This window comes from Oncorhynchus mykiss, chromosome 5 (assembly GCF_013265735.2).
Source record: "Oncorhynchus mykiss isolate Arlee chromosome 5, USDA_OmykA_1.1, whole genome shotgun sequence".
NCBI lineage: Eukaryota > Metazoa > Chordata > Actinopteri > Salmoniformes > Salmonidae > Oncorhynchus > Oncorhynchus mykiss.
The window spans coordinates 61657834-61679878 of record NC_048569.1 but is presented as its reverse complement, the minus strand read 5'-3'; the positions used below and the strand labels follow the sequence as shown (position 1 = coordinate 61679878).

The 22045-nt window shown below is 43.6% G+C and overlaps 1 protein-coding gene across 1 annotated transcript; it reads left to right on the top strand.

Moving 5' to 3' along the window:
- Positions 1–772: 772 nt before the first annotated feature.
- LOC110524249 (transmembrane protein 161A) lies at positions 773–19730 on the top strand. The gene is made up of 12 exons (XM_021603723.2): positions 773–1189; positions 1815–1918; positions 2164–2250; positions 2381–2472; positions 15219–15375; positions 15714–15865; positions 15980–16043; positions 16217–16360; positions 16468–16581; positions 16778–16952; positions 17069–17165; positions 17793–19730. The coding sequence occupies exons 1-12, from the start codon at positions 1187–1189 to the stop codon at positions 18089–18091; spliced, it is 1488 nt and encodes a 495-aa protein (XP_021459398.1). The 5' UTR covers positions 773–1186; the 3' UTR covers positions 18092–19730.
- Positions 19731–22045: the final 2315 nt, after the last annotated feature.

Genomic DNA, 22045 nt, shown 5'->3' with positions numbered 1-22045 from the left:
CATTTTCCCTGACACCCAAAAGTGCACATTACATTTTGACTGCTTAGCAGGACAGGAAAATGGTCCAATTCAAGCACTTATCAAGAGAACATCCCTGGTCACCCGTACTGCCTCTGATCTGACGGACTCACTAAACAGAGAACATCCCTGGTCATCCGTACTGCCTCTGATCTGACTGACTCACTAAACAGAGAACATCCCTGATCACCCGTACTGCCTCTGATCTGACGGACTCACAAAACACACATGCTTCGTTTGTAAATGATATCTGAGTGTTAGTGTCCCCCTGGCTATATGTAAATAAAAATAAGAAAAAGGTGCCGTCTGGTTTCCTTAGTATAACATATCTGAAATAATTTATACTTTGATACTTAAGTATATTTTAGCAACTTTTGATATTGAAGTATATCTGAAACCAAACACTTTGGACTTTTACTCAAATAGTAATTTACTGGGTGACTTTCACTTTTACTTGAGTCATTTTCTATTAAGGTATCTTTACTTTTACTCAAGTATGACTACTGGGTACTTTTCCCACCACTGCTTTTTATTGCTAAGCAGGTGAAACAATTGATTTTCTCCATGAGAAAATACATGATTATTGTTATTGGGTGCGTTCGACCTTGTAGCCGACTTGAAATGAGAGTCGAGACTGACTGATCTACAAATCACCTTGCAGTCTAAATAACTACTCAATATTATTTGAAGATCAGTCAGTCACAATTTACCCAAGATACATCACGGTTTTGATGCTCTCGAACACAGCCATTGTGACCGAGGAATATTTTTACTGGAAATCTTCAATTTTTTTTTGAATATTTTATAAGGGTATCCAATTAAATCGTCAACAGGCTTCTCGATCCAATGAAAACGCTTGTCTTTCTGAGGATCGTGGAACCCAAATCCGGGGGTGCGTTCAATTAGCATGACCGCTTGCTACGTTGCGGAACAGTTTGTATTGAACACACGTTTTCCCAAAACGTTCTTTTACGTTCCTGAACAGACTTTGAGATACGTTCGCTCTCCTAGTGTACAGCCCCGTTTTGGTTCAAATGAAACGTTCTATTACGCTTTTATGTACTGAATGCAGCCCGAGTTTCACATGTCATCAGCTGTCAAGACACTGAAAGCTACCTACACGCGTGTGTAGCTAACACTACGAAAAAAACTTCGGATAATTGAAGAGATGGTGAGTAGCTAAATCTTTTTCTGTAGCCACTTGTACCCAGCATGTAAAGCTTCGCTAGCTAATGCTTGTAGCTAGCTTTTAGCCACTGTTACACGTATTTGACTACAAAATTGTTAGCCTAGCTAGCTAGCTTAGCATGATCAACTACCTGTAAAGTAACGAAGTTAGATAACTATAGGTTCCCTGCAAGTTGATAGCTGGCTGGGTGTCAGTTTGAAGTTAGCTAGCAGCATAAATTGCTCTTTCCATTCATTTTACTAGTTATGTACACGTTGCACAATAAGTTAGCTAGCTTGCTTGGGCTGCTATCATGGATGGTTCACTTAAACCTTCACAGCCACGACAGGAGGTATAGTGGCTATCTTGGGCAATTTATTTCATTGGCTGTAGAGGATTTGGTTTCTTCGTTGAAAAGTTAAATGACTGACACGGTAGGGAGTGCGCCCCCCACCCTTTGGCAGATGTAACGTTAGTAGCGACTCCTTTGAAATGCATAGCAGCTGATGTGTCAGATGAAAAATGTATCTGGAAATTCCATGTTGGCTGTCTATAAAAGTTGGGTTAACACATTTTTGTACTTTAGTTTGATTAACCAAGTGTGTGTGTGTTCTCTCTCACTGACCAGGCGCTGATTGGAGTGCAGCTGGTGGTCAGCTTGCTGGCTGCTAGCATCATGCAGAGAATGGCTCCACACTGTTCATTTGCCCGCTGGCTCCTGTGCAATGGCAGGTAAAGTCATGTACACAAATGTCATATACAGAAGTGGCTTTGGAGATGGGGTGTAGCTATGTCTTGGTAATGTTGACTTCATGGTAAGGGTTTGACATTCCTGGTATGATCATAAGGCCATGATAAACTCTTAGACCTTATCAGGGGCCATTTATTTGAAAGAACAACTGTGACCCTACTACTAGCTAATAACTTACTTGGGGTGTGTATATATATTTTTAACAAATCTAATTTTATCCTTTCAGTCTTTTCCGGTTCAAACACCCCTCTGAGGGAGAGCTGTGTGCCCTAGCTGGAAAACAGATGCCCAGCAAGCCCAGCAAGAGAGACAGGTGTGAGCTGGGCACAGGTGGGAGGGGGCATGATGATACAGTACAACTGGTGTCTGCTGCCTTTGTATCACTCTTATGGTGGTAGACTGGCTGTTAAAGGAAATGTTTGCTGACTACTTCTGTTTTGTAGGAGACAGAATGGGGACAGCAAGCCTCTCACAGTTCCCAAGGACATTGACCTTCACTTAGAAAAAGCTCCAGTCGGCGTCCTTGATGCCCTTGGTAAATAAACAAAAGCACCACTTGTAAAAAAAAAAAAAGGCCATGCCTGTGCACGGGACTTTCCCCACAATCCTTTTAGGGTGGCTATCTCTCCATCTTAGCTGTCAATCATAGCCCATCATTTTTGGACAATCAAAGATCAAATCAAATTGTATTTGTCACATGCGCTGAATATATATTGTGTAGACCTTACTGTGAAATGCTTACTTACAAGCCCTTAACCAACAATTCAAGAAATAGAGTTAAGAAAGTATTTACTAAATACACTTAAGTAATAAAATAAAAAGTAACACAATAAAATAACAATAAGGCTATATACAGAGGGTACCGGTACTGAGACAGTGTGTGGGGGTACAGGTTAGTCGAGGTAGTTTGCACATGTAGGTTGGGGTAAAGTGTCTATGCATAGATAATAAACAGCAGTGTAAAAAGAAACGGGGGGAGGGGTCAATATAAATTGTCAGGGTGGCCAATTGATTAATTATTCAGCAGTCTTAGGGGGTAGAAGCTGTTAAGGAGTCTTTTGGACCTAGACTTGGCTCTCTGGTATCCCTTGCCGTGCCGAGAGAACAGTCTATGACTTTGGTGACTGGAGTCTTTGACAATTTTTGGGGCCTTCCTCTGACACCGCCTAGTATATAGGTCCAGGATGACAGGAAGCCTGGCCCCAGTGATGTACTGGGCCTTAAGCACTATCGTCTGTAGTGCCTTACGGTCAGATGCCATGCAGTTGTCATACCAGGCGGTGATGCAACTGGTCTTCTTCACGACTGTCATGGTGTGTTTGGACCATTATAGTTTGTTGGTGATGTGGACACCAAGTTATCTGAAACTCTAGACCCTCTCCACTACAGCCCCGTCGATGTGAATGGGGGTGTGGTAGACCCTCCTTTTCCTGAAGTCTACGATAAGCTCCTTTTGTCTTGGTCGCGTTGAGGGAGAGGTTGTTGTCCTGGCACCACACTGCCAGGTCTCTGACCTCCTCCCGATAGGCTGTCTCATTGTTGTCTGTGATCAGACCTTCCAGTCGTGGGTGAACAGGGAGTACAGGAGGGGACTAAGCACGCACCCCTGAGGGGCCCCCGTGTTGACGATCAGCGTTTCAGATGTGTTGTTGCCTACCCTTACCACCAGTGGAGGCCGTCAGAAAGTCCAGGATCCAGTTGTGACCAAGCTTTAACTTCCTGACTGATGTCTTGAGATGTTGCTTCAATATATCCACATAATTTTCTTTCCTCGTGATGCTATTTTGTGAAGGGCACCAGTCCCTCCTGCAGCAAAGCACCCCCACAACATGATGCTGCCACCCCCGTGCTTCACGATTGGGATGGTATTCTTCGGCTTGCAAGCCTCCCCCTTTTTCCTCCAAACATAACGATGGTCATTATGGCCAAACAGTTCTATTTTTGTTTCATCAGACCAGAGGACATTTCTCCAAAAAGTACGATCTTTGTCCCCATGTGCAGTTGCAAACTGTAGTTTGGCTTTTTTATGGCGGTTTTGGAGCAGTGGCTTCTTCCTTGCTGAGCGTCCTTTCAGGTTATGTCGATATAGGATTTGTTTTACTGTGGATATAGTTACTTTTGTACCCGTTTCCTCCAGCATCTTCACAAGGTCCTTTGCTGTTGTTCCGGGATTGATTTGCATTTTTCCCACTAAAGTACGTTAATCTCTAGGAGACAGAACGCTTCTCCTTCCTGAGCGGTATGATGGCTGCGTGGTTCCATGGGGTTTATACTTGCGTACTATTGTTTGTACAGATGGACGTGGTACCTTCAGGCATTAGGAAATTGCTCCCAAGGATGAACCAGACTTGTGGAGGTCTACAATTTTTTTCTGAGGTCTTTGCTGATTTCTTTTGATTTTCCTATGATGTCAAGGAAAGAGGCACTGAGTTTGAAGGTAGGCCTTGAAATACATCCACAGATACACCTCCAATTGACTTAAATGATGTCAATTAGCCTATCAGAAGCTTCTAAAGCCATGACATTCTTTTCTGGAATTTTCCAAGCTGTTTAAAGGCACAATCAACTTAGCGTTGATTAACTTCTGACCCACTGTAATTGTGATACAGTGAAATAATCTGTCTGTAAACAATTGTTGGAACAATTACATGTGTCATACACAAAGTAGATGTCCAAACTGACTTGCCAAGACTATAGTTTGTTAATAAGACATTTGTGGAGTGGTTGAAAAACTAGTTTTAATGACTCCAACTTAAGTGTATGTAAACTTCCGACTTCAACTGTATATATGAGATGAGTAATGTAGGATATGTAAACATTATATAAAGTAGCATTGTTTAAAGTGACTCGTGATACATTTATTACATCCAATTTTTAATTATTAAAGTGGCTGGAGTTGAGTCAGTATGTTGGCAGCAGCCACTCAATGTTAGTGGTGGCTGTTTAACAGTCTGATGGCCTAGAGCTAGAAGCTGTTTTTCAGTCACTCGGTCCCTGCTTTGATGCACCTATACTGACCTTGCCTTCTGGATGATAGCGGGGTGAACAGGCAGTGGCTCGGGTGGTTGTTGTCCTTGATGATCTTTATGGCCTTCCTGTGACATCAGGTGGTGTAGGTGTCCTGGATGGCATGTAGTTTTCCCCCGGTGATGCGTTGTGCAGACCTCACTACCCTCTGGAGAGCCTTACAGTTGTGGGCGATGCAGTTGCCGTACCAGCCGGTGATACAGCCCGACAGGATGCTCTCGATTGTACATCTGTAAAAGTTTGTTTTTTGGTGACAAGCCACATTTCTTCAGCCTCCTGAGGTTGAAGAGGTGCTGTTGCGCCTTCTTCACCACGCTGTCTGTGTGGGCGGACCATTTCAGTTTGTCCATGATGTGTACGCTGAGCAACTTAACTTTCCACCTTCTCCTCTACTGTACCGTCGACGTGGATAGGGGGGTGCGCCCTCTGCTGTTTCCTGAAGTCCACGATCATCTCCTTTGTTTTGTTGACGTTGAGTGTGAGGTTATTTTCCTGACACCACACTGAGGGCCCTCACCTCCTCCCTGTGGGCCGTCTCTTCGTTGTTGGTAATCAAGCCTACCACTAGTGTCGTCTGCAAACTTGATGATTGAGTTGGAGGCGTGCATGGCCACGCAGTCATGGGTGAGCAGGAGAGGGTTGAGAATGCACCCTTGTGGGGCAACAGTGTTGAGGATCAGTGGGATGGAGATGTTGTTTCCTACCCTCACCACCTGGAGGTTGCCCGTCGAAGCTCAGGACCCTGTTGCACAGGGCGGGGTTGAGACCCAGGGTCTCGAGCTTAATGACGAGTTTGGAGGGCACTATGGTGTTAAATGCTGAGCTGTAATCGATGAACAGCATTCTTACATAGCTATTCCTCTTGTCCAGATGGGTTAGGGCAGTGTGATTGCGACTGTGTCGTCTGTGGACCTATTGGGGTGGTAAGCACATTGGAGTGGGTCTAGGGTGTCAGGTAGGGTGGAGGTGATATGATCCTTGACTGATCTCTCAAAGCACTTCATGATGACGGAAGTGAGTGCTACGGGGCGATAGTCGTTTAGCTCAGTTACCTTAGCTTTCTTGGGAACAGGAACAATGGTGGCCCTCTTGAAGCATGTGGGAACAGCAGACTGGGATATGGATTGATTATGTCTGTAAACAGCTGGTCTGCGCATGCTCTGAGGACGTGGCTAGGGACGCCGTCTGGGTCGGCAGCCTTGCGAGGGTTAACACTTTTAAATGTTTTACTCACGTTGGCTGCGGTGAAGGAGGGCCCGCAGATTCTGGTAGCGGGCCGTGTCCGTGTCACTGTATTGTCCTCAAAGCGAGCAAAGAAGTTGTTTAGTTTGTCTGGGAGCAAGACATCGGTGTCTGCGACGGGGCTGGTTTTCTTTTTGTAATTCGTGATTGACTGTAGACCCTGCCACATACGTCTCATGTCTGAGCCGTTGAATTGCGACTCTACTTTGTCTCTATATGGACGCTTAGCTTGTTTGATTGCCTTGCGGATGGAATAGCTACACTGTTTGTCTTCGGTCATGTTTCTGGTTGCCTTGCCATGATTAAAAGCAGTGGTTCGTGCTTTCAGTTTTGCACGAATGCTGCTATCAATCCACGGTTTCTGGTTGGGGAAGGTTTTAATTGTCACCGTGGGTACAACATCACTGGTGCACTTGCTAATAAACTCGCTCACCGAATCAGTGTGTACTGTGCTAGCAAAACAGTCCTGTAGCGTAGCTTCCGCGTCATCTGACCACTTCTGTATTGAGCAAGTTACTGGTACTTCTTGCTTTAGTTTTTGCTTGTGACCAGGAATCAGGAGTGTTATGGTCAGATTTGCCAAATGGAGGGTGAGGGAGAGAGCTTTGTATGCATCTCTGTGTGGAGTAAAGGTGAACAATAGTTTTTTTCCCTCTATGGTTGCCCATGTGACATGCAGGTAGAAATTAAGTAAAACGGACACAAGTTTGCCGGTATTAAAGTCCCCGGCCACTAGGTGCGTCGCTTCTGAATAGCATTTTCCTGTTTGCTTATGGCCTTTGCACTCAACAAGCTGTACGTCTTCGTGCCAGCACCTGCATTGTGGTGGTAAATAGACAGCTATGAAATATATAGATGTAAACTCTTGGTAGATAGTGTGGTCTACAGCTTATCATGATGTACTCTACCTCAGGTGAGCAATACCTCGAGACTACCTTAATATTAGACGTTGCGCACTAGCTGTTATTGACAAATAGACACACTCCCCCACCGCTCGTCTTACCAGACGTAGCCGTTCTGTCCTGCCGATGCACGGATAACCAAGCCAGCGGTATATTTTGTGTGTCGTCGTTCAGCCACGACTCGTTGAAACGTAAGATATTAACATTTTTAATGTCCTGTTGGTAAGATGGTCTCGAACGAAGATCATTCAGTTTATTTTCCAGTGATTGAACGTTGGCTAATAGAACTCATGGTAAAGGTGGGTTACCCACTCACCGACAAATTCTCACAAGGCTCCCTGATCTCCGCCCCCTGTATTTCCATCTGTTCTTCACGCGAATGAGAGATTTGGGCCTGGTCTTAGAGAAGAAAAAAAATCTTTGTCCAATTCGAGGTGAGTGATCGCTGTTCTGATATCCAGAAGCTCTTTTTGGTTATAAGAGACGGTAGCAGCAACATTATGTGCAAAACAAGTTACAAACAATGCGAAAAAAACACACAATAGCACAGTTGGTTAGGAGCCCGTAAAACGGCAGCCATCCCCTACGGCGCCATTACATTATTATTTTAAATCAGTGGGCTTGGATATGCATGTGGACCCCGCACCTGCCCGTTTTGCTCAGAGTTTTATCGATGTCACAAGAAGAGTACACAAGTTTTGGCTGGTGACCTAGTTTACTGTTTACTCAAGGAACATTGTGCGCGCATCCAGGAAAGTAAGTTGTGGGGTCTACGACTGGGGATTTTATGCTGTTTAGTAATGCTTAGCTGTTTAGTTTATAGGTCTGTATTGTAGCTCTACTGTTATCCTGCACCTAATTCCCTTGAATATTTCAGATGGCCTACTGCTGGTGCATATTGTGTACAGTGGCAAGAAAAAGTATGAACCCTTTGGAATTACCTGGAGTTTTGCATAAATTTGTCATAAAATTTGATCTGATCTTCATCTCACAACAATAGACAAACACAGTGTGCATAAACGAATAACAAACAAATTATTGTGTTTTTCTTGTCTATATTGAATACATCATTTAAATATTCACAGTGTAGGTTGGAAAATGTATGTGAACCCCTAGGGTAATGACTTATCCAAAAGCTAATTGGAGTCGGGAGTCAGCTAACCTGGAGTCCAATCAATGAGACGAGATTGGAGATGTTGGTTAGAGCTGCCCTGCCCTATAAAAAACACACACAACATTTGAGTTTGCTATTCACAAGAAACATTGCCTGATGTGAACCATGCCTCGAACAAAAGACATCTCAGAAGACCTAAGATTAAGAATTGTTGACTTGCATGAAGTTGGAAAGGGTTACAAAAGTATCTCTTAAAGCTTTGATTTTCATAAGTCCACGGTAAGACAAATTGTCTATAAATGGAGAAATTTCAGCACTGTTGCTACTCTCCTGGTTGTTCTGCAAAGATGACTGCAAGAGCACAGCGCAGAATGCTCAATGAGGTTAAGAATCTTAGAGTGTCAGCTAAAGACTTACAGAAATCTCTGGAACATGCTAACATCTCTGTTGATGAGTCTACAATACGTTAAACACTAAACAAGAATGGTGTTCATTGGAGGACACCACGGATGAAGCCACTGCTGTCCAAAAAAAACATTGCTGCACGTCTGAAGTTCGCAAAAGAGCACCTGGATGTTCCACAGCCCTTCTGGAAAATATTCTGTGGCCAGATTAAACTGAAGTTGAGTTTAGAAGGAACACACAACACTGTGTGTGGAGAGAAAAAAGACACAGCACACCAACATCAAAACCTCTTTCCAATTGTAAAGTATGGTGGAGTGAGCATCATGGTTTGGGGCTGCTTTGCTGCCTCAGGGCCTGGACAGTTTGCTATCATCGGCGGAAAAATGAATTCCCAAGTCCATTAAGACACTTTGCAGGAGAATGTAAGGCTATCTGTCCACCAATTGAAGCTCAACAGAAGTTGGGTGATGCAACAAGACAACGACCCAAAACACGGAAGTTAATCAAACAACAGAATGGCTTCAACAGAAGAAAATACGTCTTCTTTGGAGTCCTGACCTCAACCCGATTTAAAATGCTGTTGCATGACCTCGAGCGGTTCAAACCAGACATCCTAAGAATATTACTGAACTGAAACAGTTTGGTAAAGATGACTGCTCCAAAATTCCTCTTGACTGTTGTGCAGGTCTGGTCCGCAACTACAGAAAACGTTTGGTTGAGTTTATTGCTGCCAATTTGAGGGTCAACCAGTTATTAAATCCAAGGGTTCACATACTTTTCCCACCCTACACTGTGAATGTTTACACGGTGTGTTCAATCAAGACATGAAAACATATAATTGTTTGTGTGATATTAGTATAAGCAGACTGTTTGTCTATTGTTGTGACTTAGATGAAGATCAGATCAAGTTTCATGACCAATTCATGCAGAAATTCCAAATGGTTCACATACTTTTTCTTGCCACTGTATATCATTATTACATCCCTTGCATAAGTATTTACGCACAATATGTTTGTTTAGAAATTATTATAGTATAGCTTGTAGTGTATGCACATTCTACCACTGCGCATTCATAGTTTCTTATGCCATGGCAGGTTTCTAGAACCTGATAGAAGTTTCAGAGACGGTCCTCGAAGCTCGCACTTGCACAGTCTGATGTACGACTCTGTGGGACCAGAGACAGACCAGATAAGATCTACTATAATGTAGCAATACAACAGGATCTTTACATAATGGCATTACATACACACATAGCAGAGAGAGAACTAATAACTCGGACAGGCACGATTTATAGCCCCCTCTCTCTGGCCTGATGTAGATCTTATCTGGTCTGTCTCTGGTCCTACAGAGTCGTACATCAGACTCTGCACACGCGAGCTTCAAGGACCGTCTGAAACTTCCAGAAACTCGCCATGGCATAGCACTAGTGCGAACTATGAATGCGCAGTGGTAGGATGTGCAAACATTACAAGCTATAAAATAACAATTTCTAAACTAACATATTGTGCATAAATACTCATGCAAGCAATGCAATAATGATATACACAATTTCCACCAGCTGTAGGCCATCCTAAATATACAAGGGAATCAGGTGCATAATTACAGCAGTACTACAAATACAAATGTAGTAAAGTAACTTGTTCACCAAAACCTGTGTTCTTGTGTCAGCTAGAATGGGCAGGTGCAGTGTCCACATGTGTCCAAGCCCGCTGATTGGCTGAAAACGAAGGGCTGTGATGGACAGCTGTGATGGAGAGTGATCCACCCTTAAGGGACTGTGGGGAAAGTCCCGTGCACAGGCATGGCCTTTTTTACAGCTGCCCTTGGATTTCTTATATAAATCCAAACAACTTGAAAAAGGTTCTACTGGGGGACTTGTCAGAGTCTAAACCCTGTCTAATCCACGGGAGGGGGGGTTCTACTAAGCTATATGGAATTGTTTTAAGAAGGTCATATCAAGGATCATTTAGCTTTTTGAGTTTAAAACCCCTTGAACTATAAAAAAAATATATATTAAACAATTTGAAATGATTTAGGGTCTTACTGCTATTAGCACATAGAAGCACATTGAATAACAGATAGTCCCCCAAATATATCAAAAATAAGTTTGTTCTGAAGTGTCTCTCCTATATCTGAGAGAGATAAGAAAGATCAGGAAACGTTATTATTTTTTACATGTATTTAACCCCATATTTTTGGCATTAAACAGTCTCCATATATAGTACCAGTCAAAAGTTTGGACACACCTACTCATTCAAGGATTTTTCCTTTGACTATTTTCTACGTTGTATAATAATGGTGAAGACCTCAAAACTATTAAATAACACATGGAATCATGTAGCAACCAAAAAAGTGTTAAACAAATCAAAATATGTTTTAGATTCTTCAAAGAACCTACCCTTTGCCTTGTTGACAGCTTTGCACACTCTTGGTATTCTCTCAATCAGCTTCATGAGGAATGATTTTCCAACGGTCTTGGAGTTCCCACATTTTCTGAGCACTTGTTGGCTGCTTTTCCTGCACTCTTTTGTCCAACTCATCCCAAACCATCTCAATTGGGTTGAGGTCAGGTGATTGTGTAGGCCAGGTCATCTGATGCAGCACTCCATTGCTCTCCTTGGTCAAATAGCCCTTACACAGCCTGGAGGTGTGTTGGGTCATTGTCCTGTTGAAAAACAAATGATAGTCCCACTAAGCGCAAACCAGACGGGATGGCGTATCGCTGCAGAATGCTGTGGTAGCCATGCTGGTTGTGTGCCTTGGATTCTAAATAAATCACAGACCGTTTCACCAGCAAAGCACACCACCTCCTCCATGCTTCACGGTGGGAACCGCGCATGCGGAGATCATCTGTTTACCGACTCTGCGTCTCACAAAGACACGGCGGTTGGATCCAAAAATCTCAATTTTGGACTCATCAAACCAAAGGACAGATTTCCACTGGTCTAATGTCCATTTCTCGTGCTTCTTGGCCCAAGCAAGTCTCTTTTTCTTATTGGTGTCCTTTAGTAGTGGTTTCTTTGCAGCAATTCAATAATGTAGGCCTGATTCACGCAGTCTGCTCTGAACAGTTGATGTTGATGTGTCTGTTACTTGAACTCTAAAGCATTTATTTGGGCTGCAATTTCTGAGGCTGGTAACTAATGAACTTACCCTCTGCAGCAGAGGTAACTCTGGGTCTTCCTTTTCTGTGGCGGTCCTCATGAGAGCCAGTTTCATCATAGCACTTGATGGTTTTTGCGACTGCACTTGAAGAAACTTTCAAAGTTCTTGAAATTCTACAGATTAACGAACCTTTATGTCCTAAAGTAATGATGGACTGTATATGACGTTTGTGTACGTTTGTCTTTGCTTGTTTGAGCTGTTCTTTCCATAATATGGACTTTAGCCCTTGTCACAAAACAACTGATTGGCTCAAACACATTAAGAAGGAAAGAGGTTCCACAAATTAGGCACACCTGTTAATTGAAATGCATTCCAGGTGACTACCTCATGAAGCTGGTTGAGAGAATGCCAAGAGTGTGAAAAGCTGTCATCAAGGTAAAGGGTGGCAACTTGGAAGAATCTCATCTCAAATGTATTTAGATTTGTTTAACACTTTTTTGGTTACTACATGATTCCATATGTCTTCAGTATTACTCTAAAATGTAGAAAATAGTAAAACATTAAGAAAAACCGTTGAATGAGTGTGTCCAAACTTTTGACTAGTACTGTATATTAGTGTGTAGCCCAAACGGTTCAGACGTTACAGACCGAAGTTAGACGATCCGGAGGCAGGTGCAGGCTAGGCCTCGGAGACTGTCAGGTGGTCTCCGAGTTGCGACTGAACGGAGGGTCATCCAGTGCAGGAGGCCGGCGGCCCTCCAGAACTGGAGACAGCAGCCACCCTGGGGCTGAGGGCCTAGCAGTGCAGGGGACTTGAAACCAATACTAAGACTAAGGACTGCAAGCCAGGTATAGCGGGAGGCTACAAAACTAGCTGAGCAGGGAACTTGTAGCCTCACGCCAAGACAGGCTGCGAACTGGCTAGAGGCAGGGACTACACACCTAGAGGAGCAGATAACCCGGAGCCTAAGGGGACAGGAGACCCAGGGCCTAGAACTAGGACAAGTTGTTTGGCATGTAGCACTGAGCTGTTTCCTTGCTGACCTAAGGCTGGGGGTTGCGGACCAACTGAGGGCAGAGGCTGCAGACCTAGTGGGGCAGAGAACTTATAGCTTGGCGGAGCAGTGGACTGAGGTCTAACTAAAGCTGGAGACAGCTAAACTAGAACGGCAGATGGCTGGGAGCCTAGTACTGATAACGTTGGACCTGCCGGGGAGAACTGACCCTGGACCTGCCAGGGTGAACTGACCCTGGACCTACCAGGGAGAACGACAGAGCTGGGAGAGTGGTAGATCTTTGGGCCTACTGGTAGATTAGGTAACTCTGAGCCTAGCGGCGTAGGAACCTGATGACTCACATGGGCTAGGGACTGAGGGCTGACTAGGGCAGGAGAAAGCGGACCTAGTACAACTGAGGACTAACTTCCTGACTGATGTCTTGAGATGTTGCTTCAATATATCCACGTAATTTTCCATCTTCACGATGCCATCTATTTTGTGAAGTGCACCAGTCCCTCCTGCAGCAATGTACCCCCACAACATGATGCTGCCACACCCGTGCTTCACGGTTGGGATGGTGTTCTTCGGCTTGCCAGCCTCCCCCTTTTTCCTCCAAACATAACCATGGTCATTATGGCCAAACAGTTCTATTTTTGTTTCATCAGACCAAAGGACATTTCTCCAAAAAGTAGTTATTCTGGGATTGATTTGCACTTTTCTCACCAAAGTACGTTCATCTCTAGGAGACAGAACGCTTCTCCTTCCTGAGCGGTATGACGGCTGCGTGGTCCCATGGTTTTTATTCTTGCTTACTATTGTTTGTACAGATGAACGTGGTACCTTCAGGTGTTTGGAAATTGCTCCGAAGAATGAATCAGGCTTGTGGTGGTCTACATTTTTTTTCTGAGGTCTTTGCTGATTCCTTTAGGTTTTCCCATGATGTCAAGCAAAGAGGCACTGAATTTGAAGGTAGGCCTTGAAATACATCCACAAGTACACCTCCAGTTGACTCAAAGTATGTCAATTCGCCTAATCACGAGCCATGGAATGGAATATTCCAAGCTGTTTAAAGGCACAGTCTACTTAGTGCATGTAAACTTTTGACCCACTGGAATTGTGATACAGTAAATTATAAGTGAAATAATCTGTCTGTAAACAATTGTTGCAAAAATGACTTGTGTGATTCACAAAGAAACCGTCTTGCCAAAATTATAGTTTGTTAACAAGAAATTTGAGGAGTGGTTGAAAAAATGAGTTTTAATGACTCCAACCTAAGTGTATGTAAACTTCCGACTTCAACTGTATATACGCCTACAGCCAGGGGGGCCTGAGTGACGACGATCTGGTAAATAACTGGGTCACCTCTGGATATAGTGGAAGTCCCAACGGTCCCATGGAGGTGGCAAATGCTCTGGCTGGAGAGACCTGGAGTAGTGTCTCTCGTGGAGTAGTGTCTCTCGTGGAGTAGTGTCTCTCGTGGAGTAGTGTCTCTCGTGGAGTAGTGTCTCTCGTGGAGTAGTGTCTCTCGTGGAGTAGTGTCTCTCGTGGAGTAGTGTCTCTCGTGGAGTAGTGTCTCTCGTGGAGTAGTGTCTCTCGTGGAGTAGTGTCTCTCGTGGAGTAGTGTCTCTTGTGGAGTAGTGTCTCTTGTGGAGTAGTGTCTCTTGTGGAGTAGTGTCTCTTGTGGAGTAGTGTCTCTCGTGGAGTAGTGTCTCTCGTGGAGTAGTGTCTCTCGTGGAGTAGGGAGCCTGCCTGACTCGGGGAGTATAGGCTGTGTTGGCACTCCCAAGGTGGGGACGATGGCTCTAACCGGGGGCCTAGAGTGGTGACGGTCAGGAGAGTAGCGGTAGAAATGGTGCTCCCGCGGTGGTGAGTACGCCCTCCTGATCTCTTCCTGCACATGACGCAGGTCCCCGTAAAAATCTGGTTATCACCCAACCCTAGTGTGGTCACTCCCTGACCGCTGAGGCGGCCTGGAGCTGGGTTGGACGACTGTAGGATGTGAGAGGTATGTAAGGCCTCACAGCTCACTGGTACGCCATCACTGTAGCCAGGTCAGAATCCTAACGATTCAAAGAACCTCGAAAAAACAGCTAGCTGGAGCTCGTCTGAGCGTTCGGCTGGGAATTCCCTCATCGCTAGTACGTAATGCTGATTGTTATGGTTCTGACTCGCTACCGGCTGTCAGGCTAGAACAAGGCAGATGTGTCCATATCCAGAGTTGTTGTCTCTTGATCCCCACCACACAGTTGTGAGCGCACACACACACACACACACACACACACATCATAGGGGTAATCTTTGTGTTACAATTAGGAATGGACTTGTATAGGGGAAAGGATGTGGCTGACCGCTCAGACGAGCTCCAGCTAGCTGTTTTTTCACCACTACTGTAAACTGAAATGCCCTCCAAGCCTTAGCTGGCTTTGTATTTTATGCCTTATCTTTTCCTTACAATGTTTCTGCTTTGCCTCTCCTTTCCCCTTCTCAGTACTGCGATTCTTCCTGGAGTACCAGTGGTTGATTGACTTTGCAGTGTATGCCATGGGCATCTACCTTTTCACCGAGGGCTACTTTTGTGTAGTGGACCCTGCCAAGGAGGTCCACATTGGGGCCATCTGGTGTGTGCTGACCGTTCTCTGCTGCCTGTATCCTTCAGTTCACCCTCGCTCTGGAAGCCCACAATTGTATTACAATTTTGATAAAGTAATATTATGAACTATTCCTAAGAAAACAGCTCTAAGTACTATGTTACAATGTCAACTTAGACTAACTGAAGTTGTACTCACTGTACTTGCCAATGTTATTATGTAAGAACTGTGTTAGTCACTTTCTACAAAGTGGGACCCTGGTAAATGAATAACCCAAACATGTACTGTGCCAGAAAAATACTTGGATGCATCAATATTGTGCTGCTCCTTGATCGGAGCTGTTTTGTTTCCAAAGGACTGTCCGGTTGTCCCTGTGTTTCCCTTAACTCTCACAGGAAAACCCTCCACTCCCTGATGGGCCACTACTTCAGGTCTGACGAGGGAGGCGAGCGCTCGGTGTGCCTGGCCTTTGGCTTCCTGTCTCTTCTGGTGGCCATGCTGGTGCTGGTGGTCAGAGAGGACTACCTGGAGTTTGGCCTGGAGCCTGGTATGTGCACTACATTAACCCCTACTATGGCACGCCCCATTAGGCTATGTATAACACATTTATTTAGTTAATTTTATCATTTCAGTTTGGGCTTTTTCATGTTTTGTATTGCAGGTTTTAACAGTCTTTTTGACAACCTTGAGGTTTTCGCAAAACATCAAGGCTTTGCTGAGTGGTCGTAAGTATCTTTTAGTTGGACAGTTTAATTTTTTTTCCTTCCAAAAATTTAAATCACAACTTGGGTCCATAGAATAGTTGCCAGTCATTCATTGACCAACAATATGCTTTTAGTCATCTGTGTTGGCAAATGTGCCCCTTTAATGTTTGCTATTATATTTGGACTCCCATCAGAGTCCCTGTGACCAAGCTGACTGTGAAGTTGGGTCTGGCTGCCATCTGTGCTTTTATTGGTGCTTTGCTGGCCTTCCCTGGCCTCCGCCTAGCCCAGACCCACCTGGACGCAGTTCAGATGAACTCAGACCGCCCATTCATCCAGTAAGAACACATACACTTATTTAACTGTGAAACCAAATAACCAACTGGTTCCACTGACTAGTAATGTCTTACTGTTTGGGTGTTGTGTTGTTTTCTGCTTCCCTTAGAATGTTGTTGCACATGAGCTTCCTGGCCCCAGTGGTGGTGATCGTGTTGTGGATCAAACCCATTGCTAGGGATTTCCTGGGGAACGCTCCAATGGGGAAGACCTCAGTCACCCTGTAAGTGTGTGTTTGTTTCCTGGACTCCAATATTACCAATGTGACCATTTGGCACCCTTGTGCTGATTCCTTCTCAAGGTGTTAACAGATCTCCTGTGTGTGTGTGTGTGTGTGTGTGTGTGTGTGTGTGTGTGTGTGTGTGTGTGTGTGTGTGTGTGTGTGTGTGTGTGTGTGTGTGCGTGCGTGATATTCCCAGTATGTCAAGCGCGGTGTTTGACAGTGTTCGTCTGTGGACAGTGGTGGTTCTGTGCTGCCTGAGGCTGGCCCTCACCCGCTACCACATGCAAGCCTACCTCAACCTCTCCCAGAAGTGGGTGGACCAGATGAAGAAGGAGGCGGGGCGCATTGCCGCCATCGACATCCAGAGGAAGGTCCGACAACGCATCTAAATGGCAACGTTTTCATGTGAAAGCAATTATTTTGAGTTGTTTGGAGAACCAGATGAGACCTTAAACCCATGAGTCTTTTGACGTTGTTGTCCTTCCAGGTGACCCGTGTGTTCTGCTACCTGACCATAGTCACCCTGCAGTACATGGTCCCTGTTCTACTCATCCTCTTCTCTACTCTGGCTCTGAAGGCCCTTGGTAAGACATGTACAGTACCTAACATGGCAACAACTAGCTTTGAGGGGGGGGGGGGAAATGATTCATCGCTTTTTCTTATGTTCTAATAATACTTTCATTATTTATACACACTGCATATTTATTTATATACTGGATTCACATATCTCACTATAATGTATCTACTGCTGTGCATGTCATTCTTAGCTGTTGTGTAAATTCCACTGATGTACATTTGCATAGATTGCATTTTGATACTGCTTCAGTGCTATTTGGGTTGTTAATTGGATTCATCCTGCCGTTCTTGATTTCTTGCTTTTTTTGTAGTTGTATTTTTCTTTACATGTTAGCTGTTTGACATTTGACTGCGTTGCTAGGAGCTAGTAGCATAAGTATTTTGGTACACTGCTATAACAGCTGCTAAACTGTACGCAAACCACAAATTCGCATCCGATTTTTAGCGAGGCCTTAGGTGGCCCTACGTAAATGCTGAGAATCTGCATTCTATAATTTAACAATATGGAGTTATGATAATATACCAACAGTTTCATCACAATGCTTGATCCATGGAAATGTAATGTATTTCAGTTGTGCCTTTCAAATGTCTCGTTGTAACACCCATTTGTCCCTACTGACTTTTTTGTATCTCAGGTGACTTCTCATGGAGTGGCGCAGAGCAGGCTCCGGGGGTGACCCCTGCCCTGGTAATGCCCACGGTCTCTCCCGTCCTGCCAGGGCTGGAGGAGGACGAAGAGGGGGTGGAGGACATGGAGGAGGACATCCAGGCCACGGTGGCCCGTCTAACCGAGGGCTTCTCTGCCCTGCGCTCTGTCCTCACCCCCCTCTTCTTCAGAGGCCTCTTTGCCTTCCTCACCTGGTGGGTGGCTGCCTGCCAAGTCATCAGCAGCTTGTTTGGCATTTACTTCCACCAGTACCTCATGCAGAACTGAAGAGGACTACACTACCCATAATCTCTAGCTAACACCGTGCCAGTGTTCCAGGCAGGTCAAACTCAATACAACAAATGGACAGGATGTGTGTGCTCCTGTCTGTTACTGTAACAAAGGTGTCACCGATATCAAAAGGGATGTGATGGTTTCTGACATGCTGACACCTTACTACTACTACCTTGTTGTCCTGTGGGCCCAGTCAGACCCTTAGACCTTGACCAGGACTATGATGAAATGCTATATAATGTGGACTGGATTCTGTCCAACTGCTATGTATCACATTTCTCTGTTTTAACAAATGCATTTGAAGCCAGTGTTACTTTTTTATTTTTTATTTTATCATATAGTATCAGGCAATGTTGCAAATGAGCTGTTTCTAGTCGGAAAAGGTACCACTACTTCCAGCCCAGTTTGCTAGTAGAGGCTGATTTCAGAAGTGCTTGATGCTTTATTTATTTTCGTCCTTTAGTTCTGCTGTACCGTACTGATTGTAATGGACCCGTGGAGTTCAGTCTATTCAGCAGTCATCACCACTCGACCGTCCATTCTCCTTAATCATTAGTTACCCACCTGTTAAAACAAAGCACTGAGGATATTTTACTGTGTTTTAATGGAGGTATTCAGTGAAGAATTCTAAGTGCCTGGAAACTCAGGGATTTTGAGTCAATGATAAGATATCTCTTTTTTTCTGCCAAATAGTAGACGGGTGATAACAGCTATCTATCTGTATCATTCAATAACACTCCAGCCCAGCCTGGATTTGGCAAATCTTACCTGTATTAGCAACCATCTTTCAGTCCCAACAAAGTTTGTCAGTTGAATTTGTTTGAACAAAGTATTTCCTGCGTTTTGTTTTGCTGCCAAACAATCATTTGCACTTAAAAAAGCGTCAATCAGCAGTTGAAACAATAACGAAGCACCTTCCCCGCCCCTGTTTCGGTAAAAGCTGAGGGATGGGGAGGGAAAATGTAACCACTCTTTAATGTATAGATAGAGCTATGGATGCAAGGACTGACCATCCATGATATCAAAATGATAGTTTTAACTGTGTTTTGAGGCTATATAGTTTTCTATATACTTTGTAAACAAACATTGGAGTAAAACAAGCTTATTTGGGTTCTGATGGGGTAGAACACTTGAACTGAGCTCATGAGGCATTAATAAGTTATATTCTTCAAGAATCAATGGGTACAATTTATAAGTGAAACATTTTATGTAGCAACTGCAGATTGCCCCTTTTTAGGATGATGTAGGCTTAGAACAAATCTTGCCTAAAACTTAAACCTAGGTCTGAAATGTGTTGCTGATTTTATAGTGTCAACGGTTAAAAATTTAAAAAATGTATTTACTTATTTATACTCTATTGCCACTGATCATGTTGGAAAGGTACAGGTGTCATGCTGTTGGACTTTTGGGTCGTTTTGTTTTTGGAAAGTGTGATTTCTGTGTTTAAAAAAAAAAATCAAATTGATTGAATGTTTGTTATTCATTTTACGTTGTGGTTTGTATGAAAATGTTTTTTCAACAAAAGACTTATGAATGCATGGTTTGAACTTTTAGTTGTATACAAAATGTTTTATTCTGTTGTCTGTGTGGCAAATGTTACTGGCTTATGAAATTATTAAACTCTTGTTTTAAATCTTGTCTTTTTATTATCGGTGATTAATCACACCTTAGTCACACCTTAATCACACCTTAGCCAATACCACATGTTTTAATTATCCCAGCAAAATGTTTTAATTTAAATTTTAGCTTTTCATTTCTCCCACTGTCTTGTCTTGTATATCATATAGTGTGGGAGAAAAGAAAGGGCTTTTTCAAAGTTAATTCACCATTTGACAAAATACATAATCTGTGACAATGGTGTCTAGCTGCTGAATTGCTGAACTGCTGAGCTGCTGAATTGACCCTCACCTCTGACCTTAACCTCCAGAGTGGATAATATTTTAGTCGTTGATAATTTCACTGCACTTATTCCTCCAACAATCTAATATATTTGTGTTAAAAACCAACCATAGAAATATAATACATTCAGTGCTGTGAAAAAGTATTTGTCTCTTTCAAAGTTTCTCTATTTTTGCATATTTTTTCACACAAAATGTTATCAGATCTTCAACCAAAACTTAATATTAGATAAAGGGAACCTGAGTGAACAAATAACACAATAATTGCATACTTTTTTTCATTAATATTATAAACAAAGTTATGTAACACCCAATGCCCCTGTGTGAAAGAGTAATTGCCCCCTTACACTCAATAACTGGTTGTGCCACATTTAGCTGTAATGACTCCAACCAAACACTCTCTGCATTCATTGATCAGCCTCTCACATCACTGTGGAGGATTTCTGTCCCACTCTTCCATGCAGAACTGCTTTAACTCAGCGATATTTGTGGGTTTTCAAGCACGAACTGCTAATTTCAATCCTGCCACAACAATTGGGATTGGCCTTTCAAAAACTTCAAATTTGTTGCTTTTTAGCCATTTTCATGTAGACTTGATTGCGTGTTTGAGATCATTGTCTTGCTGCATGACCCAGCTGCGCAAGAGTGGGACAAAATTAATCCACAGCGATGTGAGACTGAACAAAAACTACAGGAAGCATTTGGTTGCAGGAATTGCAGCTAAAGGTGGCACAACCAGTTATTGAGTGTAAGAGGGCAATTACTTTTTCACACAGGAATATTGGATGTTGAATAACTTTGTTAATTAAATAAATAAATAAAGTATCTCTTTTTTTGTTATTTGTAAACTCAGGTTCCCTTGATCTAATATTAGGTTTTCGTTGAAGCTCTGATAACATTTAGAATTAAAAAGATGAGAATGGGGCAAATACTTTTCCTTCATTTTGACTTTTCCTTCACCTGTATGTGCTTATGATAAAACTTATTCCAGTTATCTTTTATGAACTATTGATACTCTGTGGATAAATTATGCTCTCTGGTTTATTTTGAACATCGAGAGATTGTGTGGCAGGGGCTAGGCTCAATAAAAAATGTTTTGAACCTAGCCCCCCTGACTCACACAATTGACCAGTGACATTTATTTATTATGCAGTTTATTATAAAAATATATATATATTAAAAAATCAGTTACCCAATCAAGGTAGGGCCCCCCAGTTACCCACATGGGCCCCCTAACTTCTCTCCTCCTCCCATCTGATGATCAGCAGTGCAGCAGCAGGCTATTTATTTTTGTACTATTTGCTGCCTCTTGGGCCCCCCACGGGCCGGGGCCCAGGGGCTTCAGGCCCAGTAAGCCCCTGCATTAAGCTGGCTCTGATTGTCCCTCCAGGTAAAAGGCAAATGCAAAGCGCTGTATATGGCCAGGCAGGCCCAGGCCTCTACTAGCCTCTGACAGGTCTGGGAGAGTGTCCAGCTTAATGAACTGGAAGGTGACAGGGTTGACATATCTATATAATCACATTAATTATGTGCATGTGTTTGGAGGCCCCATGTCTGCCGTCTGCAGCCGCCAGGGCTGTTGCTATAGGGACCAGGCAGCAACCAGGCAGAGGAGACTTCAGACATGGCCTGCAGACTGGCCCTATCCTCAAGGGAGCTGCCCAGACACGACCCCTGTGACACTCTTTTCATTTGGGGAGCAGAGAGGGTGTGCTGACACAGTGTGGGAAAGGGATCATTCTAGCCAATTTCCTCCCAGTCAGTCTAAATTGCAGGGAAATGCTCTATAGGGAGGCATAGAGAAGTGTATTCACTGTATGTGATGTCCAGCTGTGATTGTAAGGCATCGTGTACTGTATGCACACTGTCTTTTAATGTTGAAAGCTTTTGGGCTTTTTGAGTGTTCCGCCATTCTTGTTCTCCCCTCAGCTGGAACCTGGTGGCTTGACAGAGTGGTCTGACATTATAATGAGTGACCAGATGTTTTCAATGGACACATGAAAGATAGATACACGTGGCAAATATCATTGTATCTGTCTTCAGATTAATT